This window comes from Colossoma macropomum, unplaced genomic scaffold (genome assembly GCF_904425465.1).
Source record: "Colossoma macropomum unplaced genomic scaffold, Colossoma_macropomum, whole genome shotgun sequence".
Classification (NCBI taxonomy): Eukaryota; Metazoa; Chordata; class Actinopteri; order Characiformes; family Serrasalmidae; genus Colossoma; species Colossoma macropomum.
Window position 1 is genome coordinate 29,179,466 of NW_023494788.1, and position 26,418 is coordinate 29,205,883.

At 39.8% G+C, this 26,418-nt stretch overlaps 2 protein-coding genes across 6 annotated transcripts in view; both read left to right on the plus strand.

The window, feature by feature from the left end:
- The window catches only part of atp11c (ATPase phospholipid transporting 11C), a 61,779-nt gene extending 44,635 nt beyond the window's left edge, over positions 1-17,144 (plus strand). The window contains exons 19-31 of one of the 5 annotated variants that reach the window (XM_036569088.1): positions 197-508; positions 1,596-1,773; positions 1,921-2,023; positions 3,277-3,422; positions 3,532-3,591; positions 4,148-4,275; positions 5,827-5,962; positions 6,059-6,124; positions 6,266-6,369; positions 6,564-6,720; positions 11,033-11,141; positions 12,487-12,518; positions 14,402-17,144. In XM_036569088.1, the coding sequence (XP_036424981.1) occupies positions 197-508; positions 1,596-1,773; positions 1,921-2,023; positions 3,277-3,422; positions 3,532-3,591; positions 4,148-4,275; positions 5,827-5,962; positions 6,059-6,124; positions 6,266-6,369; positions 6,564-6,720; positions 11,033-11,137 (1,495 nt within the window). In that variant the 3' untranslated portion in view covers positions 11,138-11,141; positions 12,487-12,518; positions 14,402-17,144. The remainder of the gene's footprint in view (positions 1-196; positions 509-1,595; positions 1,774-1,920; positions 2,024-3,276; positions 3,423-3,531; positions 3,592-4,147; positions 4,276-5,826; positions 5,963-6,058; positions 6,125-6,265; positions 6,370-6,563; positions 6,721-11,032; positions 11,142-12,486; positions 12,519-14,401) is intronic. The other 4 variants (XM_036569091.1, XM_036569089.1, XM_036569090.1 and 1 more) reach the window with 4 other exon arrangements.
- Positions 17,145-21,449: 4,305 nt separating this feature from the next.
- Positions 21,450-26,418, plus strand: part of mcf2a (MCF.2 cell line derived transforming sequence a) — a 49,672-nt gene continuing 44,703 nt past the window's right edge. Inside the window, exon 1 of the mRNA XM_036569093.1 lies at positions 21,450-21,995. Coding sequence (XP_036424986.1) covers positions 21,902-21,995 — 94 coding nt within the window. The 5' untranslated portion in view covers positions 21,450-21,901. The remainder of the gene's footprint in view (positions 21,996-26,418) is intronic.

The following is a 26,418-nucleotide window of genomic DNA, read 5'->3' on the forward strand; positions in this document are numbered from 1 at the left end:
ACACAGCAACATTGTTTACGGACTTTGCCAACGGGGTGTGGCTACTAAAATGGGCAACACTGCCCATATTTACTTGCGTCTAATAATTATTGCTATGTATTTCTATCGAATTACGGGGGAAATATATATTGTGATAAGGTTTTTTTGGCCATATCACCCAACACTACTCATCCTGACCTCTCACTCTGTCCCACAGGTTGCAGGAGGAGGCTGCAGAGACCATGGAGGCTCTGCAGGGAGCTGGGATGAAGGTGTGGGTGCTCACTGGAGACAAGATGGAGACGGCCAAGTCCACGTGTTACGCCTGCCGCCTGTTTCAGCGGGGCACGGAGCTGCTGGAACTGACTGTGCGTACCCTTGAAGATGGAGGGAGGAAGCGTGAAGAGAGGCTCCACGAGCTGCTGCTAGACTACCATAAGAAAGCGGTGCAGGATGCACCACCAGTCAAAGCTGGGGTCACCAGGTCTGCGATCTCAATGAACCAATCTGCTGTGCATTCCACAATGAGGTCTGAACTTCACAATGAAGTTCAGTTTCTCTAAGCAACTGTGGGCATTTAGTCGTATTTGATGTAGCTTGTGTAAAACATGCAAATGAAGAATGCCACAAATTCTGTCTAGTCATACCACTGGGGTTGTTTAGGTTCCCAGAAGAGAAAGTAATGTAGTTGCCTGGAAACTTGGACTGCCACTGGCCTAGGCATTAATAGTGTTCTTCAGTAGTGTCCATGTCTTGTGTGTTTGCATAGGTTAATGTCGAGGCAATTTCTCCATTAACATGCAATAGGAGACAAAGACATGATGTGATTTTTATGTTTAAAGGGCCCATAACCTATGCATTTTTTTGTATCCCCCCTCCCCCAAAGTCAAACTTTTTGTGCCCAAAAACAGTCCTGGTTCATTATTTTATGATCATTTTCTAACCTCTATTTATCCCTTAGAATTAAACAGACTGCTTTTTTTTACATTTACATTTACATTTATGGCATTTGGCAGACGCTCTTATCCAGAGCGACTTACAGTGTGATTTTCACGCAGGTAGGCGAAGGTAGTGTTAGGAGTCTTGCCCAAGGACTCTTATTGGTATAGTGTAGAGTGTTTACCAAGGTGGGGTTTGAACCCCAGTCTACAGTGTAGAAGGCAGAGGTGTTACCCACTACACTATACCAACCGCTTTTTGCTGCTGTGTCTTTGAGACTATCTGTGTATGACCTCTGTTCTGATTGGCTGCTCTGTATTATGCCTCATTCATAAAGCAGTCTGGACTGAAACACTCCTTATAACCTCAAAACGAGCGAGTGGGTCTGAAGTGCTATAGGCTGAATCGGTAAATGTGTTGGGATTTTTGTGAATCATAGAACAGTATATTCAAAATGGGCTGTTTTTGCAACTTAGCTTCCATATATGGACAGTATGGTCTTGGTAACGAATAGTATGTTTTGAAGGTCTTACTGTGTTTACATGTTATAAAATTTAAAAAGGAAATTTGTTTTTCCAAGTTATAGGCCCTTCAAGTCCACCCTATGCAGTATCTCATACACATTGTCATTAAAAAAAAAGTAAAGCTTTTAACCTTGTGGTTTGTGTCTCCCTCAGGAGCTGGTCCACTTCAAATCAGGAGTATGGCTTCATCATAGACGGAGCCACATTGTCTTTAGTGATGAACCCATCTCCTGATGCAAATTCCAACCGCTACAAGAACCTCTTCCTGCAGATCTGCCAGAACTGCACTGCTGTACTCTGTTGCCGCATGGCTCCATTGCAGAAGGCTCAGGTCAGACTTGCAGTGAGGGTCCAGATACACACACACACAGGGCATGCACTGCAGGGGAACTTTGTGTCTCATTTAAATGTGTATAAGTGAGTAATGAGGGATGATGACAAGAATGTAAACATCACTAATTTGTTCTAAACTTTGCAGATAGTGAAAATGGTGAAGAACTCTAAAGGTTCTCCCATCACATTGTCTATTGGTGATGGGGCCAATGATGTCAGTATGATCCTGGAGGCACATGTGGGCATCGGTAAGCTCTCCTGTACAATATGTTACCAGCTACATGACTTGAATGAGAATGAAATGTACAGTAATTTGTTAATTGTTTCCAACTCTTTCATCATCTGTGTTTCAAATTTCAAGTAATTTATTGCCACATCAGTCCGAGAGGAATTTGTAAACATACAGTTAGACAGCACAACATAAAACATTGCACAGTAGGGCTGCCCTAAATAATCTGAATACTTGATTCAAAAGCATTGTCTTTTTCCTGAGCCACAAGAAAAGCTAGACTAAACTACAACATATTTCATCAGTGAAGGCATTTACAAGTTAAAAGAAATATGAAAAATGTAAAAAATAAATCATAGCTAGTTTAGTTGAATACATCATAAATTCATGTCAGGCATCCATATCATCTTGCCTCAGAGCACAACGACCTACATCACTTTCCATGTGACCGTTGAAGGTAGAAGTGCAAAGATACCTGAGAAATCAAATGTGGGAGCACTTTAAGTGATGTTTAGGAAAATGCTCAGTGCATGTTTAGTGATCCTGTTGCCTTGCAATGTGTCCTCTGAGATCAGTACCTGACCCAGAAGGACAGGCTGCTCCGGCCAAGTGGGGTCCTTGCCAAGTCATTTCTAGGGTGGTTCAGGCAAGCACATAGCTCCAAAAGGTTCTCCACTTCTTGTAGCTCAGCCATGACTGAGCTCAACTAAGCCTGGGTTTTGCCCTTTCTGCTGCTTTCTGTTATTAAACAAATAAAAGACTAGACAAATAAAATAACTTGATAAATAAAAAACACTAACTAAAACAAGCTACAACTAAACCTGACATAATTCTACTTTGTTATACCCTTGGCCTCTATGCGCTTCATAAAAGATGTATTGATATTTATGTTTTTTGAACATGAGTATTTTAGTACTCGATCAGAAAAACCAAGGAGTATTCAAAGCCTGTAAATTGCTGTTTGGAGCATCCCTATGGTGCAGTCAATAAAATACACAGTTAAACTCCCCTGTACATAATGTGATTGTGAGAAATGGTGGAGTGCTGTTACAAAATGGAGATGTTCTCCATGAGATGTTTTGCCTGAAGGGAACAGTGTAAAAGATACTTTGCTGTATAAGAATTATCTGCATACTTTTTTTTATTGCCTTCCTTGCCGTTCTGCTGGTATATAAATAAAAGCGATAGAAGGAAGTTCACAGCTGATGCTTTTAAAGGTAGTGTTTATTTTTGTGTGCCAATGCACCGTGTGGTTATGCGTCTGTGATGCAGGAATAAAAGGTAAAGAGGGCCGCCAAGCAGTGAGGAATAGTGACTACGCCATCCCCAAACTCAAGCACTTAAAGAAGCTTCTGCTGGCACACGGACACCTCTACTATGTGCGCATTGCCCACCTCGTCCAGTACTTCTTCTACAAGGTGTGCAAGAACAAATGCCAGTCTATTGTGAAATGGATTTTGTGATTTATTTGTTCTGGTCCTCATTATTTAGATGTTAATGCACTTGTTTTTGTGTCTTTATCCTCAGAACCTTTGTTTCATCTTACCTCAGTTCCTGTACCAGTTCTTCTGTGGTTACTCTCAGCAGGTGGGTGCCAGTACTGACACTGGCAATACTGAGAGAAGGCTATCCAGCAAGCTCAACTGCCACTTCCTGCGTTTGCTTTTCCCTTCTGCTCTGTCCTCCCTCTCTCTTTGCCCTCCACTGACTGCTGTCTGATATATATATAACATGCGTGTAAAGAAACACATTTATTTATGATCTTGTTTTCTCAAGTACAACAGTTTGAAGTGTATCTAGACTTGGTAGAAATCTTAGAACAGCTTAGAACTTAATCAGGACTTACTTTCAGAGGACTGTAGGCTCCAGTGTTCTTTCTCTGACCACTGCGTTCTTTTCTTTGGCTTTACCGTGCTTTAAAAAGGGGGTGGAATCCTGTCAGCGATACAAATTCTAGCTAACTTCACAATATTGTATGTGTATATATATCAATAAAGTGACCATTTGCATGTGGCCACACAGCCAGAGAGTCTCCACTCTTGCTGTGGAGTTGGCTTCCCGAGTGTGTATGTGTGTGTGAGGCTCTCCTTTATGTTGTATTAACCCCTGGGTGCCCAATCCCTACCCTTCCTCCCCTCCCCAGCCCCTGTACGATGCAGCCTATCTGACGATGTACAACATCTGCTTCACCTCCATGCCCATCCTGGCCTACAGCCTGCTGGAGCAGCACATAGCCATCGAGATCCTGCTTGACAATGCCACCCTCTACAGGTAAGAGAGAGAACTGCATTGCCTTCTGCATATTTTCTTTTATAGCACAGCTTACCAGTTTGTGAAGCATATTCTTTTAGCAGCTTTATTAGTTGTTGTTTCTGCTGCTTCCTGCTAACATTGTTTAATATAAAGGACTGCTTTACAGGTAGGCCTGTGCTCGCTAACCATCTTACCATGGTGACACCCCCAGTGACGGTACAAACTCTTTTACCGCCAGTTTAGAACATAAAAAAAAAAAGATTTCATTCAAACCATAGGAAAGATGTAAACAGAGATGTAAACGTAACTGAACTTTTAAACGTTTTGCACTTCTGCATTTTTTTTAATCATAGGCATTGCTTCTTCTGATTTTTCCCTTTTTACATGTCTTATATTTATACTGATGATCAAACCTTATTCTCTGCTGTTATTGTTTGGTATCTGATGTCTATCAGAGGAGAATGGGTTCCCCTTTTGAGCCGTGATTCCTCTCAAGGTTTCTTCCTCATTAAACCACAGTTGTTGCACCAACATAGATAAGTTTGGTGTAGAAGCCTGTCTGTTGAGCTGTGCTTCAGAGCACTTGAGGGATGACTAACGGTGTCTGTATGTCATTGCAGCAGGCAGATATAAAATCTTTACAAAATACCACCTATGTTATGGTGTATATTTTAAAACATCCTCAGACTACAGTGTCAGGTTTCAGACATTGGACAAAACAACTGCAGGTCTCAGGAAAAACCCTGTCCTCTCTCAGCTCTCCTACAATCAGGCTAAGCTAAGCTGCACTGGACAGTAAAGTCTGTGTGACATTCACAGTTCTGTTCTTTATTATTAGATTATTTAGACTTTCATGGTCAAGTTAAAGACAACTCACACTGTCACTTTATTGATTCCTGCATCCACTTTATAGTAATAGGTGGTAGAAGTAGTAGAAGTAGTAGTAGTAGTAGTAGTATCTAGTAGCATTTATTATGATGTAACTGTTTACTCTGCTGTTATCTGAATAAGAGGGTTCTGTTACCAGCACAGGCATAGTTAAATGTACAAGACCACTTTTTTTGCGTACCAGGGACCAGTTACAATTGTATGCAGAGGTTTGATTACCCCTGGTCAAATTGCTTGTTTTGTTGATTTTCTAAGTGAAAATAAGTCAATAACTCTTCTATAGTAAACCAACTTACATGTGACAATTTTATGCAAAAATTAGAGCAGAACTTTTGTTTAACAGTTGAATTTAACACACAAGGAAAAAATAAAACCTAACATATTAAATGTGCCATACCTTTTTCACAGGCCACATTTTCTGTTTTATTTTTACCAATATGTCAAAATTAAACAAATAAAGTTGTACATTAAAACGTGCAGAAGTGTGTTCTCTGTTGAGGAGAGTTTACTTATTTGTACTGAGAACTTTAACAAAATGTAATTTGACAAAGGGTGCTCAGACTTGTGCATATGACTATATATCTGTTTCTCCATTAACTTCCTGCATCCTTTTTTGACTAGTAATGACCACAGGTATTTTTTTTTTTCTTTTCTCTCTGTTATTTTTTTCTCTTCCTATAGGGAGATAGCAAAGAACGCTATGTTGCGATGGGGCCCCTTCCTATACTGGACTGTGTTGGGGATTTTCCAGGGACTTCTCTTCTTCTTTGGTGTCAGATATCTGTTCAGCAACCCAGCGCTGCAGGACAACGGCCAGGTCAGCGGTGCTCTACCCTGCTTCTTAAGAACTCCCATGCTGTGAGAAGTAATAGAATGGCCTTTTTACTCTTTCTGCTCTGTGCTTTCTCTCCAGGTGTTTGGAAATTGGTCTTACGGAACAATAGTGTTTACAGTCCTTGTTTTCACTGTCACACTAAAGGTTAGCACCAGGAAAGGAAAACAAAATTTGATGATGCACTTACATCAAGTTTGTAATTTATTTCATTATTTAGGAGAAAAATAGGTATATGTCTGGCTGCTTTTTTTGAATTTTCAGATATCACTTGTGCTTCTATTTCAGCTGGCTTTGGACACACGGCACTGGACGTGGATCAACCACTTTGTGATCTGGGGCTCACTGGCCTTCTATGTGTTCTTTAGCTTCTTCTGGGGAGGCATCATATGGTAAGAAAATACGGAAAGCTGTGTGGACTGCCGTTTAATGATCGTTTTTAAGCTCTTAATGATGATTTTTAAGCTCTTAAACTTAATTTCTAGACATGTCCATATGTCTATGTCTAATGTCTATAATACCACCCTAATACTACTATAATACCACCCTTTTATTGTTTTTCTCTCGCTCTCTTGCCCACCCTAAGGCCATTCCTGAGACAACAACGGCTGTACTTTGTCTTTGCTAACATGCTGAGCTCTGTGTCAGCCTGGTTGGTCATCATCCTCCTCATCCTCCTCAGTCTTTTGCCGGACATCCTCTTGGTGGTCCTCCGCAAGCCCAGAGGCCCACATGCTCGAAAGGTATTGCCCCCCCATCCTCCTTAATTGCTTCTCTCCTTGTCATTACTTCTCCCTCTCCCTTTTGTTTAATTTACCATTTTTACAGCCTATGTTCTGTATAGTGCCTTTGAGTTATTTTCCATTCTGTTTTACTCATTTGACTGTAAAACCTTTTACATGTATCATAAACTTGAGCCCCTATTTGCTCCTTTTTTTATTATTGTTCTTGGGTACTTTATCTCTTTCTACTTTATCCCTTGTATTGGCCATTCTCTTATTCTTTGTGTTGATCTCAGTGTCATGTTTTATGTTTCCTGCTTGTTCCTGACAAGATCTCTGCCTTGTGTTAGGGTTGTTAGCATTTGGTCTGATTGGTCACAATGACAGGAAGTCTATCGGGCTAATTGTAAGCGTTGTTCTTTCTCGGTGTCCTCTTTCTTACGCCCCAGTGTCTTATCTACTTGTGTACCACTAATTAAAAGTCTTTCTATGCCATTATTTAAACCTACAATACAGCATCAGCCAATACTATTGTCACTAGCCATCTGACCGGACAGAGTGGGCTACCCTGTAATCAGCATCAGTTTGTAATAATTAGATCCATCAATCCACTTGAACTTGGTTTGCCACATGGACTATGGATAACATGCAAGGCTCTTTCATAATTGACATTTGTTAAGCGGCTTGCCCTGTGTTGATGAACATACGGAGCTGATCTGCTCCCCTACATGCGTCTCCAGGCATGCTGCCTGTCAATTAAAATTGCCAACTGTTGGGAAGAGGCATCTGTGGCCCAATATTAATTACATAATTCAGACATTATTTAATAACCTGTCATCACTAAATTGAATTGTAAACAACAAAGCTGTTTTATGTCTGTATATAGAATTTTAACAGAATGAAGGAAAGTGCCTTTCACAGAATAATGTAACGATACTTTTGGTAAACTATAGTTTAGTTCATTCACTTTACAGATTATCAGATCAGTTCTAGCATATATGCATTTATCATTTTTCATGAAGGCCTAACAGGCCACTAAGCACTTTTTAGATATCCTTGTGTTATGCCAAAAATGTTGAAAATTAAGGTAAGGTTATTTTCAGTGTGTGGGCTTTTTGTTTTCTTTTGATCAATTGGTAGTTACTCTTGTTAATTTTTCTGACTGACAATATAGTATAATCCTTTGTTTCATAGTTTGGGAAAGCTTTTTTATTAAAAAAAAATGGTCAGATTTTCAATAAGCATAAACTTCAGAAGTGCAGTACTTTGCTCAATTTACCATAAAATATTATTATATAATACAATGGCTTTGTGGTGTGAGATTTTATTTCCACTAAACCTGAATATCTTAGGAATCTTGTAAGAATCAAGTTACATTACTGTACGCATTCCAGGCTTTCTTTAATCTTTTCTGACTCCTACAATTTCCTAGAAAGGCATGCTGCATTTCATTGTGCTCATTTTGCCTCTGAACAAATTACAGTGGTGTCACTTTTTAAGAACCCACTTGGACTTGGACGAGACTTCGCAAAGAAGAAGTTTTTTCATTTATTATATTTTTACAGATCTTAGATCACGAGTGAGGATGGTGTTGCAGGACAACTGTCAACCTTTGTTTCTTTTCTGCATTTGTTTATCTCCAAACACTTGTTTGAACTCTTTTCTTTAACTAAGAACTAAGGATGGGCGAAATGGGAAAAAGTTTAATGATGTATGATATGCATCACAGTATGTAGTTTTTTCTGAGGTTTGCAATGAAATGGACAGAATGTAAAAAATCTGATAATGGCATAATGGGCTGACATGCATTCACTTTCTTGTTACCATGCAGTTTAAGCAGTTACTGCATATATATAATTTTTACAGGTTTTCTATAATTGCACAATTTTTATGATGTGTACAATTTAGTGTGGAAGTATAGATGAGATCCACAGTACACTCAATAAAAAAGTGTTGCGATTTATTAAATTATCAATTTATCACAATAACGACATGTTCATATTGTCCACCTGTACATTTTAATCCTTCCTTTTTCCCTTTTCTCTCCTTGTGCCTCTCTTTTCCTGTCTCGCTCCTCTTTCTCTGTCTGTCCTCTCCCGTCCTGTGTGTGTGGTGCTGTAGATGAAGCGGCGGCTTCCTTCCTCTGGGACTTCCACTATCTTCATGCTGTCGCAGACTACCAGCACTCACAGCTTTTCCTGGAGTGACTGAGGTCTCTTGGCTCGCTCTTCTTTTTCATTTTGTTCCCGTCTCTCTTCTCCTCCTGGGCTGCCTGTCTCTTTCCCTCATGTTCTGCCTGCCTTCTTTCCACCCATTTGTCTTTTCCCCTTTTCTCAGGGAGGTGCATATATCTCTGTCAGGGTGCAGGGAAAGCTTTTCTTGGTGTGTGTGGGGGTGCTGTCTTTGAGGGTCCATGTTGGATTTGTAACAGAGATGTAATGCGAAGTTGGTTCATTTGTATGTGGAGAGGCTGTGAAGGAGTCTTCAGTTTTGGCTGTATTTCATCAGTTCATGCCGAGGCCCTTCTGTGGTGGACGGATGTCCTCTTGGTGTGTGTGTGGTTTTTGTGAAGGCTGCAGTGTGTGTTGCAGAGTTATCTCAGTTGCCTGTTCCTCAGCTGCCTGCTCTCTGTCTCTGCATGCACAGTCAGGTGAATGCAGCACGCAAAACGCAGTGTACCCGCATGCGTGCTCAGCCAAGCCACCCCCTGTCCTCCACCACAGCTGCTGTGGGCTACCACCAAGAGTGTGTGTTTGTGTGTCTTAAATATGAGAGTTTGTGTGTGTGTGTAATTGCGTTTTTGCACATTCCCTTTTGTGTGTGAGTGGGAGAGACAAAATGGCAAATTTTACAGTCTGTTGTAGGTTGACTTCCATGTATTCATCACAGCTAGGGGTGTACTGATCATGATTTTTGTATAGTTGAGTTCAATTCCTATTTCTTAACAGCCAAATTGGCAAATATCCATTTTTATTTATTTATTTTTCATGCTAATTTTAATTAACTTATTGGCTCCTCTTTTCTTTTTTTCCTTTTTTTTTTTGTAACGGGCAACAAACAATAACATAATTCATTTAATTTACTTTTTTATCTGTTGGTCACTCTTTTCAGGCTAAATAGACACACTGATGTGAAACAGTCCTAATGGATGTGCATACACTTCAGACAGAGTGTTCAGAGGAGCATAAATTTCAATAGATAACATGGTTCTTGTAGCCTTTACAAATGACTCATGATACCTTTGTAGTAGGGGTCAGTTTTTAACTGAGCATGTGGTGTAGAAAAGCAGAGAATGCATAAATGCACATATGCTTACAGTCCAGACTTCACATTGCATATGAAGAAAACAGCTGTAAACTATAGCAAACACTGTGTAAGTAAAGGCAGTTGTGTCTAATAACAAACTCAGAAAACTGCTGACAGGCTAAAAGGTTCCTCCACTAGTGTTCTGATATAAGCTTTAAATGGAACTATTCATTATAAACTGCAACGTGAAAAGTAAAGAATGTCACATCTTACAAGCTTCAAATGCCAAACTGTCACAAGTAATATTAAACACAGTGTTACATTTCCATTAGCTTGCTGCTTCTTGATATTAGCATTATGCTAGCAGACAAAAAGACGGGTAAAAGCTCAAGAAATGCTATAGAAGAGAGGAGCGTGATTGACCAATATCCCGTTAGGGTAGTTTATTACTTTTCAATTTAAAATTCAGTTATTACAGTATTAAATTATTAATTGTTTAATATTATTTATTAAATGTCATCTTTAATTACAAGTTATTTAATCAAAGTAGCAACTGCAAAAATAAAAAAAATAAATGCAGTGTCAGTGTACTTAGTTGGCTCACATTATATACATCATACAATTGAACACAAATGGGCTGAAATTACCTAAATAAATCAGCCAATTGGCTTTGAGGAGTGAAAATCTGACGATTCAGAGTCTGGGCAATTCCAGTCGTGCACCCCTAATCACAGCTCATGAAATTCATGCCTGAAATTCATCACAGTGCAGTCAGGTACCTTTACTGATACTGATGATAGTGCTCACATGTAATTCACATGACTGATTATAGTGAAACATCAAGCAGTGTCTTATTAAACTTTTAATTCCTTGTAGTTCACATTTCTTTGCATTTCTCTCCAGCCATGGTTTGAAGTAGAACTTATTGGAGTAGCTGTGAAGTCTTCTTTGTGTGTGTGTGTGTGTGTGTGTGTGTGTGTGTGTGTGTGTGTGTGTATGTGTGTGTGTGTGTGTTGGGGGGATGTTGTGTTGGTTGAATGTCTTTTCCATGGTGTGCTAACTGTCCTTCAACCCCACCCCCTTTCAGAAGAAGAAATGTCAGTCAAGTGCAGGGGGCAGCCAATCCTCCAGGGCTTCCATCAGGCCTCTGCTCATGAGAACCTTTTCAGACGAATCCAATACTGTCATATGAACAGGTACCAGAATCGCCAATCGGAGCCCTTTTTCAATTCCTAAGCCGCAGTTCCTGCTGGGCCTTTTCCCCTTTTTAGTACAGCCGAAACTCAAGAACATGCTCCTTGGGTTCTTTGCCCACTGTAACAGCTGCCCATAAAATTCTGGAATTTCTACCTCTTAATTTCTCCCTGTCCGTGGATTAGCTCTTGGTGGTTGGCTGAAAAGTCATAACACATAGCTTCGGTTATTGTTACATTAGTGCCATTTCAATGTGTCCTACTTCACATACCAGGAACCAGCTAAGATGATAACTAACTTCAACTAACCTTAATTGTGCTTGATTAAGGTAACTTTTATACATCTGCCACACGTACATTTTTCGTGAATTAGGGCTACACAATGTATTGTTTGTTAAATGCTGTTACAGTGTTGACCCTTGCAGTTGAGATATTGCCATGGCTTGCAATATATGAATAAGCCCTTGAACAAGGCATTCACATCACAAAAAATACGAATAAAATTGGGCAAAATGATGCAGAACAGTACTTGATGTCATGTAAATGATTTATTAATATACTTTTGATGTATTCTAAGGCATATTGTTATGTGCACCTCTATAATCAGAATGTAATATTTTGTCTGTATTATACACCTTACTGTAAATTGCATCGTTGTAATTTGGAAAGCACTGAGATGCTTACTGAACTATAGCCAGCTCTGAATATTCTGGAGGTTTGCCACAAGTGCCTGGTATTAGAGGTGGGATGTCAAACAAACTCAGCTTCAGCCAGCAAACCAAGAATGCTCCTTTCAGCCTCCTAGGGAAAATTCCATCTCGTAAAGCCCTTGCATGTGCTATTTGAAATTGACTGTGATTCGGTCCGCATTTAACTGACTAAACCCTATTCAGCCATGTTGGTCTGGGGAATCCTTTATATCATCAGGGCTTTACGCGTGTGCGTGTTTGTGTGTGGGTGAGTGGGTGGCTAAATGTGTCCGGGTGTGTGTTTTGTGTTGTGCGTATATATACTTTGCAGATTTGTCTGCTGCTGCTCTTCTCCGTGGTCTCGTGACAGTGATCGACTGTGTTGTCATTTAGTATTTGTCCTATTTGTGTTGTCATTGTGGCATGTGCTGTGTGTTAATCTCCTGTAATACTTAACCTGCCTTGACCTTGTCAGTGTTTTTTGTTGCAACAGTTGGTCCTTTAACTGTAGCTTTGAACCCTGCATGCTGTGCATATGTGTGGCTGTTGTCTGATGCCTTTTGCCTGCTGTGAATGTGTGGATGATGCTTAATGGCAACATTCAGGTGTAGAGCTGCACTCATGCACCAGTATTAAACTCACTTTTCTGTTGTTCTCAGCTGTCAGAGGCCTCTCTCATTCACACAGCCAGGTAAAGTGATGGGGAGCATCCACTCCCCTCCCCGTTCAGCCAATGAACTGATCTAAGCCCCATAGGCTGCTGTACTAACGAAATCAAAGCAATGCTCCAATCACTTTCAATGTAACCTGATCTAAACCAGCTGAATCTGGATGAATAACACGTCATTTTAAATAACACTTTGATTTGGGGTGCTATTGAAACACTTTGGGGCCATGTGATTTATTATCATTATTATTATTGTTGTTGTTGTTGTTGTTGTTGTTGTTGTGTCAATGATAATATCTATCTTGACAAGTTTTATTGTGTTATTATGCCTAACATGCTTAGGGTTATGTGCCTGATTTATGTTTAGTCCAATTATCTGATTGGTTATTAAATTTTTTTTAAATCTATAAATTGGAAAGAAGAAGGACATTTCAAATCTATAAGTAAGTGTTACTCTTCTTAGAAGTAGACGAATATTTAGAACGTTTTCAGTTTATGGCCAATAACTAAGGCCCTGTTTACACTTGGCGCTACCATTTGATCTCTGTTCAGATATTGATTGTATCTCATTTCACTATGCAATATTTTAAATCAAGTAAAATCCCTATTTCAGGTAATTAAAATCTGCGTTATCAAAAATGTTGTCTTAAGAGTGGAAATTAAACCTAATAACACAGAGCTTGTGTAGTGCCTGTAGAAAAGTTAGACCAGTCAGAGGTAACCAAACCACCAATTTGCTTGCAGTTTGGCACACTACATTCAAGCCTCAAGCCAGAAAAGGTGGATAATTCTGAACTTTTTGCCCAAAAAAAAGGGCCTAAACCATTTTTAATAATGATCACAATTTAAATTGCAGTCACAGTATTAGTCAGAAAAATTGCAATTAGATTTTTTCCGTAAATCGTTCAGCCCTAATACAGGCTATGCTGTGTTTAATCCTTTATGAAACATTTTGCAGTTGCGGTGTAGGGCGTACCACGCATTTAAAGTTAGGACGATATGGCAAAAACATGTAGCCATATAACATAAGTAACAAATTGAACTTTTGCATTCATAAGCCTATGTGCACATGGCAGAAATAATATAGAAAAAGCAGGAGCGTTTGCTGAATGTAGTAGCCAAGCTGAATGTGTTTACACACCCACGAAGATCTGTTTACCATACGTTTGACTACCTTGGAGTAATCTTTATTAGGATATTTGTTGTGTTTCATCATAGGAAGATAGAGAACAATTTTGTTAAATGCGTATTTTATATTTAAGAGAACTGTAAAACATTAAAGTTTTGCTTGTTTTTGCGAGCATGTTATGTTATACTTTGCCACTCCAAAGTGCGAATGCCTTAATCTAGGTGTGACGCCAAGGATATGGTGTTAAGTACATGACTGAGAGGTCAGATATAGCATGGCTTTAATTGCTAAGTTGGCTACGATGATGTAGGTGAAACATCAGCGTCTCCATCAGCATCCAGTGTTGTACTGGTTAGCTGTAGTTTTAGCTCATTTGCTCATTTGAAGAAGTCTCCATTATGCTACTCATCTGACCTGAAAACCTACAAATTTCCCACGGCCATGTTTAAATAATACAAAATATTTTCAAATGTATTAGTGTGATGTTCAGTTTTCATGCAACACCCGGTGCTAAAAGGTAAGCCATGGTCACCTAAATATCTGTTCATAAACATTTACAGATACTTGAATGTCAAAATTAGTCAACCTCGGTATCAGAACAGCTAGATTCAAACATGTTGCACTCACAGGCACGTTTCCACTTGTCTTTTAAACGTATAGGTACAGGATGCATTTTAACGCCAAGTGTAAATAGGGCCTCTGTTGCTGTTGGATAAAGCTCACAGACTTTGAATAGACAAGCTGTGTAATTTTTTGGGTTTTTCTATTCGCACCACAGATCGCTGCCGTCACCCCGTTGTCCTACAAGTATCTGAACGAGCAATACTGAAGGACACAGACCAGCCTGGGGTGGAACCTGCTGAAAGGACCTCGAGTGTCAGCCAAGCTGGCTGTCTTTACTGCTGCCTGGACAGGAAAATCAAGAAAATGAGAACAACCTAACTGAATGGTGGGCAATGAAAAAGAGAAGAAGAAAAAAAACTACCTAGTCCAGGCCAAGATCCAGCAGTGTGCCAGCCCTCTGTCTTTTTTTCCCACCATGTCCCTCGCTCTCTTTCTCCTTCATCCCTCCCTCTCTCTGTAGCATGACTTCACCCAAGCATACTGTGCCGCTGGTCCTTGCAGCATGTGGCATTTTTTGACCTTTTACTTTTCATGACCCATCCATTGTCAAGGCATGTGATTTTAAACCTCCTCCCTTCTTACAGTTAGCCCACTGCAAATGTCCCTTCCTGAGGCAAATCCATGGTGACGGGATGTTCTGATTTTCCTCAGTGGTTCTCCTGCATGAGAGAAGCTAGAGAAGCTGATACCAACACCATCGTTCCTCTGTCATTGTAGCAGTTTTCGTTCCAGGTTTCTTTGGCAGAAATAGTTCTTCCCTTTGTGATCTGAAATGCCCCAGGCCCAAATCGTAGTCTAGAATTTAGTGAGTTTGAGCTTTTAATTTTGAGCTCTATAACATGCTGCACTGACAGCCCTGACCCTATGGGTATAATAAGCTGCCTTTCAGCAACTTGCTGTGTGTCCAAGTCTGTTGAGCGTGGGGTTTGGACGTTTTCACCGGTCGTGCATGTTTGCGTGAGAAGAAGGTCTGGCCACGAGTTAGTGTCTTTTCTTTAGTTCACATTAGAATTTTGTATTATTGTAATTTTCTGATGATGCAGGGATTACTTCGGACATCAGATTAGTGATTATGAATTAGATGTGTATGTTCTGTGCTGTTTGCTGGAAGCCAAAAAAACTTTTTTGCAGCATATCCAGTCCTGCTAAGTGTAATGTGTTTGTATGGAGATGCTCCGTGCCGGGAGTTTGGTTTCCTTCGCTGAAAGTTAGTACCTTGCTGAGTCTGAGATTAATCTGTTTGTGATACAGGTGGTGATATGTTTAGTCTCTGTACTGGCATTTACACACATATTATTTATATCGCTTGATGTTTTGTCCCTCTTTGAGCCCATTTGGGCCAGTGCTCACTGTTGAAGGCACATGTATACAGCATGCACTTAAGCACGCGTAGAATGCACACTGCTTCTTTGAGGCAACTGCTCGTATCATTGTTTGAGTCAAAGAAATGGTGGGGGGAGGGGGACTGTGGTGACATACAAAGTGCCAACTCCAGATCTCCTGGACACCTGAGTTAGTGCCACTGTGAGGCATTTTTGCCCTCCGTTAATACCAACATGGTTGGTACTGCGGTTAGAATAGCGTTCGTCTTTACCCCCTTCTTTCTTTCCTTCTTTATGCTTCTTCATACATTCCATTTCTACATGCCAACATTTCAATCACTTTCTAGATCATTACTGATGTTTGTCTTTGTTTTCAACTGAGTGATTCTATTTGACATATTTATTGTAATGTGTAATTTTAGTCACAAAAGTTATATTTTTATGACATGGATCTTTTTTATTGTTGAGAATGATCAGCTCGTGCCAATTGAGTTTTGTCTATGTAATCCCAGATGCTCGGCGATCGAACCTGCTCCCACTGAGGGCCTGAACTGCTCTTAGATCACTATTTCACATGCCACTCAGCTGGTTTAAGGCTGGAATGGTGCATGCTGTCTGATCTCAGTAATAATCCCTTTAATGAATGCTATTTGACCATTTCAGTTTATTTATACGCTACTAGCCAAAAGTGGGCATGAAGAAACCAGATTTTGGCATGTTTTTTGAATGGTTAAATGTCTTTTAAAACCATTTGGATCTGAAAGGCATTGTGCTCTGTTCCAGCTTAAACCACATGGGCTGTGTGTGTTTGTGTGTGGGTAGCTGTGGGAGCAGCGGTGTGTTAGACCTTTGACTGTGTAATGATGCCAAGCATCTTAAGCCCTACGCTGTTTCCCTATGAGCACTCTCGAATTCTATCATAAAACATTATTTTCAGATGAGAATATAGATAAAAGCTACATTGTATTTTTATTTATCTCTGTAAAAGATTTATTGAGAATTGTCTGGGATAGATTACCCAACTGTATGGATATTATCCAACCCTCTAGTTTTTTTTGTTGTTGTTGTTGTGCTGAAGCGTGGTAACGCCATCATTAACCTGAGCCATGGTGCACATGCACACATATGCATATAGCCCGAGGCGCTGAAGTGTGTGTTCAGCTCAGAAAGGGGAGGGGTGAATGGGACCTGCCTGCAGTATTTCAATACCCAAAACAGACCTTTAAATTACATCAGAGATGCTATTTTCAAAGCTTATGGTAATTCTTGAATTCTCCTGTTTGCCTGAAAAACACAGAAAAGAAAAAAAGTTGATTGTATTTTTACTGCAACCTTTTTTCGAGCCACTGTTTTGTAAGAAAATGAAAACGTCCAAAAAAAAAGGTGCATTAGGCTGCCTGAGTGTGGAGAGTGGGGCAGTGTCAAGGCGGTGCTGTGAACACTCGGCCTGTGTCAGGACCCTCTGTCCGGATCCTCAGGCTCCGGCCTTCTGACCTGAATGTACCTCTTTAAGACCAGTCTGTTCCAAAACAAAAAAAAATTCTTTATGTAATAAAACAATTTTCAAACAAAGAGCTTGTTGTCTGGGTTTTGCTTGGTCCTTGGAGAAGGAAAAAACATTGTTCACTTGCACTGCAAATTAATGTAACAACATTTTATTCTGCATTTTGGATGATTTTTATTGGTCTGTTTATTGATGCAATTTTGGCACATTGAAAATCCTAGCTGTCATTTACACATTATGGAAAAAAAATGGAATAAAGATTTGTTCTTGGTGTAGGTGAGTGGAGCACATGCTGTGCTGTAGTTTTGAAGCAACAGTGTTTGGCTCCGTTTAGAGCTGCCACAGACATTAAAAGTGGCATGTTCTTTAGTTTGTATGTTTCAGTTTTACAATGAATCTGTCAGTAAAGCCTAACTGAATATTACTGGAGTTGCCTGTTAGCCTGTTAGCTGTCTGCTAAGCTGTCCAGCTTAGACCTACTTTAACTTAATATACCCCTTTACTTAATATACATGTTCATTCATGAAATCCTGCTGGTGTGGATTTTCTCTTTTTCTGTAATGCTCACAAATGGGATTTAAGTGCTCATAGCTGCTCTTGTGGAGAATGTTCAGACAGTTAAACATTGTTTTATAATGACCTGTGGATACCTTGTTAATCATTCACATTGCTAACTAAATGCTAAGCTGATTCTTCTTTTTTTAAGCTAAGTAATCAATTTTAATTGAGAAATTGTGGCAGCCCTAACTCAGTTACAATGAACTGAAGTAATTTTCCTGCATTTCCAAGTGGTTTATTTTAAATGCTAAAGTTAAAGGTAATTTTACTTTAGCTAATTACTTTTTCACAATGTACCATGGTCATTTATCAAAATGACCTCATAAAAATAAGCTGGCTGTTTTTTTCTTATACAGTCATGTGAGAAAATTAGGACACCCTATGAAAGTTTTAACATATTTGGACATGTGGAAATAAAATATCAATTTTAACAATACTGAGAGATTCATGTAATATAACTAAACAATTAGAACTGAAAAAAAAGACTTTAATTTAAAAAAATGCGATTTCTGGTGAGGAATAAATTAGGACACCCCCACATTTATTCCCACTTAAAATGGCTAAAATCACACACAGTTGTGTCACATCAGGTGCACATGATTAGAACATCGTTACTCAGCATTTTGAAGGAGGCTTGCCTTATTTAAACCTCAGACATTTAGTTTGGTGTGCTCCTGACTGTTGAAGTGAGAGTGAACACCAGGGTGAGATCGAAAGAGCTGTCTGAGGCCAACAGAAAGAAGATTGTAGCAGCTTATGAGTCTAGTAAGGGATTTAAAAAGATCTCAAAAGAATTTGAAATCAGCTGTTGCACTGTCTGGAAAATAGTCTACAAGTGGAGGACATTCAAAACAACTGCCAACATGCCCAGGTCTGGCCGTCCGAGCAAGTTAACCTTGAGAGCAGACCGCAAGATGCTAAAAGATGCTCAAAAAACCCTAAAATGTCATCACGGGACCTGCAGCAGGCTACTGTTGATGTGAAAGTGCATGCCTCTACAATCAGAAAGAGACTGCACAAATTTAACTTTCATGGGAGGTGTGTAAGGAGGAAACCTTTGCTCTCTAAGAGAAACATTTGGGCCAAACTGAAGTTTGCCAAAGAGAACATAGACAAAGGCCAGGACTTCTGGAATAATGTTCTTTGGACAGATGAGTCTAAAATTGAATTATTTGGACACCATAACAGAAGGCATGTTTGGCATAAACCAAATACAGCATTCCAGGAAAAGAACCACATACCAACTGTGAAATATGGAGGTGGAAGTGTCATGGTTTGGGGATGCTTTGCTGCAGCAGGACCTGGCCAGCTCACCATCATAGAATCCACCATGAATTCTACCGTGTATCAGAGGGTGCTTGAGGAACGTGTGAGACCATCTGTAAAAAAATTAAAGCTGAAGCAGAACTGGACCCTACAACATGACAGTGACCCAGAACATACCAGTGGCTGAAAACTAAGAAATGGAGTGTCCTGGAATGGCCGAGTCAAAGCCCAGATCTTAATCCCATCGAGATGCTGTGGGGTGACTTGAAACGGGCTGTACATGCAAGAAACCCCTCAAACATCTCATAGCTGAAAGAATTCTGCGTTGAGGAGTGGGGCACACTTTCCTCAGACCGATGTCAGAGACTGGTAGATGGCTACAAGAAGCGTCTCACTGAAGTTATTTCAGCCAAGGGGATAACACTAGCTATTAGGGGGTAGAGTGTCCTAACTCCTTCCTCAGTTAGAATACGCATTTTTGTTAATATTTTTTGTTTAGTGAGTAAAACAAGGTTAATTTTTGTTGTTTACCTGCAATTAAATTACTTACTTTCTAACATATCGACATGTGAACATTTCTTAATAAAGAACTGAATATTTAATGGGGTGTCCTCTTTTTTCACATGACTGTATAATAGGCTGAAAACCTTCAGATGGGTGATTTCACTTTAGACGGGACATTGATTAGATTTCTTTGAGGTATCGAGCAAATATACACTCAAAGGCCACTATATTAGGCAATTATTCCTTAATCTACCCCATCCCAAAGGTGCTCCATTGCATTCAGAATAAGTGACTGGGGAGGCCATTGAAGTACACATTGAACACATTGTTATGTTCACAGAACCAGTTTTAAATGACTTGTGCTTTGTAAAAAGATGCGTTATCATGCTGAAAGTAGCCATTAGAAGATGGGTAAATTCCAGCTATGAAGAGATGCACGTGGACTGCATCAATACTCAAATAGGCTGTGGCATTCAAATGATGCTCTCTTGGTATTAGGGTGGAGAAAGCATTACATCACCACTGCCAACTTGAACTGTGGACACAAGGCATGTTGGGTCCATGGATTCATGCTGTTCTGAATTCTAACTACTGTCTGCATGTCCCAGCAGAAATAAAGAGCCATCAAACCCGCTGACATTTCTGTCTTAGAGGAACTATACAGTGTCAGTGGGTCTATGCCCACTGTATAGACCCATTATTTCAGGTGCCAGAAGTGGTGTAGACCATCCACCTTAACATTTGGCATGTTATGTGATCAGAGATGCTTTTGTAATCATTGCTGTTGTAATTAGCAATTAGTCAAGTTAAGCCTTTCTGTCAGCTTAAGCAAATCTGGCCATTGTCATCTGATCTCTCTCATCAACCAGGCATTTGTGTCCACCAAACTGCCCCTCACTGGTTGTTTTAATGTTTCACATCATTCTTTGTGAACTCTAGAAACGCTTGTGTATGAAAATCTCAGGAAATTAGCATTTTCTGAAATACTCAAACCTCCACATCTGGCACCAACAAGCATGCCATAGTCAGAGTCACTTAGATCACTGTTCTGATGTTTGACATGAACAAAGCCAAAGCTCTTGACCCATGCATGGTTATGTACATTGCACTGCTGCCAGATAATTGGCTGATTTGACACTTATTAGGCAGGTGCACAGATGTTCCTAATAAAGTGGCTGGTGAGTGTATTTCAGAGGTTCATGTTAATAATTAATCCCTAAAAGGAAATTTCACAGATTTTTCAAAATGTGTTTAATTCAGTCACTGAGACATAAACAAAATCATTCAATGTGGCTTGCAGTGAAATAGTGCATTGTGGAGAAACTTGCCTACTTGTTGTGAATGTAGCCATTTCATTAACTATGCCAAAGGACCTGTGAATAGTAATAATAGTAAGAAATCTTAAAAAAAAAATGGTTTTCTTTGGGTACTATTTTGCCTTACAGTGCATGAATTCATTAATTATTTTTTAAAAGTGTCATGCTGTGTATTCATAACTATTTCACTACATTTTGTGATGTAGTTTGCAATAAATGCTTCAGATGTCTGGCTCCTATTGCCAACACTGTGAACAATACGTTTTTGTAGAATGAAGCAATTCACATCAATTTACTCTTAATTACTTTGTTTACATCTTAACCATGTAATTGCACAGAATTTAAATGGAAAAGTTGAATGGAAATTCTCCTTAAAGTAGTTAATCTATAATAAAACTACAGGCTGTGCTAGGCATATGCTTGCACAGCTGAAACATATGTGTATGTAAGTTTGATTTATATGCTTATTCACTATTCTGAGAAAAGAAAAAAATGTTTTGATTCCCTTAATCATGTTTAAACTGCACGTGAATGCATGAGACAATATCAGGGTGGGTCTTGGGCAGCATGCGGAAGCCAGAGGCAGCAGTGCCACTGCCTCTGGGCCAGGCTAACCAATGGAGAGCGAGCAGAGGGCAGAAGAGGGGGAGGTGCTTGGAGAAACTCTGTAGTTTGGCCGAGTGCCAGCAGCTTGAGCCTCCCACTGAGCTGCAGCACTGACGCACTCTCGCCCAGCCGGAGAGGGAGAGAGATGTTTTTAGGCAGAGGGAGGGGACTGTTATGGTTTGGTTCGGTTTATGTTGAGGACAAGTCTTTGCAGTTTGGATGGGACAACATCCTGACAGCCTCCTCCTCTCTACCCCTCCCTTATGTGTGTATGCATAGTATAAGGTGAAGCAGCCTCCATTGCATCACTTCTCTTAGCCACGGCAGTGTGGGCTTGCTGTTTCCTGGACGGCACTGTCACAGGACGGCAGTGGTGGGATGCTGGACTTTGCAGACTTCACTTTGCCCTGTTCAACGTGACCCGGAACCCAGACCTCAGTGGTACAAGAGGAGTCCTGAGACAGCCATAGTGAAGTGCACCTTCTTTCTGCTTTTGGGGAGCAGCACCAGAGAAGTGGAGGATGTGAGGGCCGGGCAGGCCCTGCTTTGAGGCATTATCTCCTGCTTTCGGCCAGGGCATGGGCCCGGCCTCTCCTCACCAGCCCCAGAAAGACATGGAGGGCTACTACAGTCTTCTGCAGGCCGGCTCGGAGCTGGAGAACACACTGCAGCGTGAGTACTTATTGCACACACTGTCCACATTTAACCCCTTAATCTTTTATGGCCCATATGTAGGGCCTACATTTCAGTTCCTTACTCATAACTGTACCACTTACATAGTTGTTCCATAGTAGTTAGTGAATATAAAGTCTTAAGATTAATATCTGAGTAATAAGCATAGGGTTCAAGTGGTTAAAGGGTTAAATGTATCCTGTCTGTATGCTGATTTAGGCTTCTACAGTCCCCTTGTTAAACATGGGCCAGTGTAGCACCTGCTTTGCTTTCTGTTGATGCTGTTTATCCGAATAGCGCTGCTGCACGGATTATTCTGGCTTTTTTAAAACCCTAGAGAAGCAGTTTTATCCACAGCCTGGATCTGATGTTTATAATCTTTATGTGCTTTGTGTTGGCTTTTTGTATGATCTGCATGTTTTCAGTCATCTAATGCAAATTTCTCCTTACTTTAGCATGTTGTAAAATAGGTTGAGGAAATTGGTTTCATGTTAGATTGCATTAAATGGCACTTTTACCTTTTTTAACGCCTTGCAGGCCTATTCAGTAGCCAGTGTGAATTATGCTGTAACTACTATGAAACTGGTGTTACTAGTTACTAGTGAAATTAAAGTTACATAGTACAATGTGCTTGAACTGTGGGCCCACATGTAAGTCCTGGCAGTAGAAGGGGATAAAATATCCAAATTTAGAAACGGACACTGGCTGGTGGATGGCATAAACTGATTTTCTAATCACAGTTCAGATTTAGGTCAGTTTAGTTGATGTGAGATTACATTGAGCTGGAGCAGAACAAGCTTCCTCACTAAAATCAGCCCTTGCCTTGCACATAGTATGTTCTTCCTGAAACAGTGACTCAGCATCTTCACCCTGTGCTCCCTTAGCCTCACCCTTCCCTCCAGTCTCCTCTGCAGCCACACTCATCTGACCAATTCTTAGCACAGATGCAGATAACCTAACAAATATACCCCAGTTCCTCAAAAGTAGTGTATATGTTCACCCTATCGTTTGCCTATTTATCAGCAGTGCTTCATCACTGTAAGTAATGGGATTGGCTTTGGCAGTGAGGCTCAGCTTGTTGGCACCTGTCTTTGTTGATACAAGGACAGTGTGTGTGAGCTGCTATTGGCCTGTGCTCTGTGTTTGAAGGTAACACTGGGGAAAAGGCAGTTGCGGGGGCTATTTTTACCTGCCGGTTTGTTTAGTTCGGTGTACTGATGGGTGCGTAATGTGATACAGCCGTTTTGCTCAGGCTTGGCCAGGTTCAGTGTACAGGGAGGTGATGAGATACAGAAGCCCTGAGCACTGCCTCAGTAAAAGCAGGCATGCTGTAGTAAGCATGCTACTTCTTATTTGTGCCCTAATTAGAGATGGTACAAAAAATATCAGAGACCAAAATTATCACAGTTCTCAATATTATCACAGTGTGGGTAAAATATGAACTGAAACTGAAAACTGAAAAGGTTTTAAAAACACTATTACACATTAAATTTGTTTCACCACAGTTCTTATATTGATGGACTTGTTGAACCTCTAACATTATGAAATTTACCAACACTACTACTGTTTACTGTTCATATTCTAACAATGTAAATATGTTATCTTGGTCAGTATTTTGCAGGGAGACAGTAGCATTAGTTTATTTACTATTATTATTATTCTTATTAATATTATTGTTGTTATTATCATGAAAAGCGATACGACTGAGTTTTATACCACAATACATCCTTAAAAACGGTAACCATCTTGTTCCTGGCTGTAATAAAGCAATGTGCAATTCATTTAATTTCCAGTCAAAATGGCCATTAAGTACAAAGTATTAATTTTTTAGTGCCAGAGAAAAAAAACAGAAAACATTTATTTAACAGAAGTTTTCTAGTATTTAGTGTGTCCACCCTTTGCCCTTGTTACAGCTTCCATTCTTTTCAGGAGACTTGCTTTCAGACAAATTGGCACGGATTCCCCACCTCCAAAGTTCAGTTTTATCTTCTCAGTCTTCTCATGATCCACACAATCTTAAACACATTCAATGAGGTTGAGGGTTCTGGGGTGGGCAGTCCATTCCATTCCAGTCCACTCTGAGAACACAAGTAGCTTCTTTGTTGTTCTTTTCTCAGTAACGACTTCTTGACAGTTACACATCCTTTCAGACTCATAATGTTGAGTTGTCTTCTTACAATGAAAGCATGGACAGAAATGCCTGTGGATTTTTTCATATTTTGAAGCAAAAGTGGAACTTTCTCTTTTCTCTCAAAGATGAAAGTACTGATCATCTGATGGTGACACTTTTGGTGATCTACCAGGTCTAACACAGTTGGAGTTCAAAGGTGGTCTCTGACTTATGCAAGGTAGTGTACTTGCTCTTTATAGCATTCTTAGTAAGCAGGTTGTTTCTCAGAATTGTAATCTTTCTAACAGCAGTTATGTAGATTGTGTTTAAATCTCCACTGTAAAGAATGCATTATACTGTGCATGTACAGTACTCCAGAGTAAAATCTGAATCAGATCACTCCCTTTCCGTGTTTGTATGAGGCCTCATTTCCCAGTAAAGCGGTCGTACGGTAAGCTGGTTGAGAAGTGCCACGCCATGCCTATGCTAGTAAATGCTCTGCAGAGTTAATCCTCTGCTCTGGACTCTGACCCCAGCACACATTCTGCTGTTCTTAAGCCTGCTCTAGAGACAGCTTTGTTCTGTTTATGCTCACGTCTGAATGCACACAGGCCCACCCCTGTGACACCACCTCAACCTTACAGTCTTTTTGTGCTTAAAGCTGAATATGCCAGACTATCCCCAATGAGTATGACATGATATTAAGACACTGTAATACTGCGTTTTTGGTTTTAGCAATATCTTAGATGGTTTTATATTTAGATATGATTTTATATTTTTATATTTTGGTACCTAATGTGCATTACATCCATGACAATGACTATAAATAGCAGTGTCTCTGCACCCAAGAGGTTTGTTTCTAGTGTTTTATCAACAACCTGACAGTTAATTGCTGGGTGTTTTAAACAGTTCAGATACATAAAAGCTAAATAGTGAGTTTCTTTTCTGTAAAGGTGGTTTCTGTCTGGTTAATGTTTACAATACTACGCAAGGTTCCCTTTGCTGTCACTTTAAGAGAAGAAAACAGAACAAAATAATCCAAGCTGTGTCAGGTTTTATGGCATTTTTAAGCATAGGGTGCAAGCACAGTAATTCACTTTCTTAATGCTAACTTATTAATTTAATAATGCATGAGTTAAATGACTTTATTAATGCTAACTCAAATAGCATCTGATATCATGATACCCAGATAAATCTGGAAGATATTGATACTGAATTTTACCAACACCATCCAGCACTATGATGTAATTTTTTCATTTGGGAAATATGGGTCTTTCTTGATTTGAAGTAGGTTTGGGCATTATGAAGATATTTATCATTATTGTCATAGATTATGTCACAATCCTCAGTTCTGAGCATATTGTGAATATTGTCAGTACTTAAAGCAACACTAACCAACTTTGTTTCATTACAAAAAGAGCGTAATTAGTCAGGATGGAAAATAATATTGGAATCATATCATTATCTGCTGATAATTGTCTTAAAAAATGATTTGCATCAGACAGATGTCCAGATTTGACCAATATTTAAAACTGATATCTGATGTACTTATTGATCTCCAGAAGAGCAGAACGTTTAGATGACACTGGGCTACTGTGCTAAAATGTCTGCAATTTAAGTAATTTTTTCTTTAGTACGTGTTATTTATTCTCCTTTAATGCTAATGCCTCTAGACATCCTAATGTCTGTTTTATTAATGTTTATGTATCAGCATAAGTATCAGCAGATATTAACATGAAAAATAGCGGATATCAACCCAAATTCCCATATTGGGGTATCCCTAATTAGTCGGTTTAAAATGTCAGGTTTAAAGTGCCTGAATTGGCCCATTCAGGAAGATGTCACAGTGTGCATCATGGAAAGTGGACATTCTATTAATTATGCCATCTAATGCAATTGCACCAACAGTTCACTCCATCACTCCTCCTTCCTCCCAACCCTAGTGTCAGTAGTAAGTTGTGCAGCAACATGATTATACACTGAACGGCCACTTCATTAAGCACAGCTGCTTGTATCTGCAATCATTAACAATTTCATCAGGTCCATTTACCATATAGGCGCACTTTGTAGTTCTGCCATTACAGATTGAAGTCTGTCTGTTCCTCCTTTTACCCTGTTCTTCAAAAATCAGGACCCACCACAGAGCAGGTGGTGGATCATTCTCAGCACTGCAGTAACACTGACGTGGTGGTGGTGTGTAAGTGCTGCTATACAAGTGGATCAGACACAGCAGTGCTGCTGGAGTTTTTAAACACTCTACCCACTGTCCACACACTTACCTTGTTGGTCCACCTTGTAGACGTATGGTCAAAG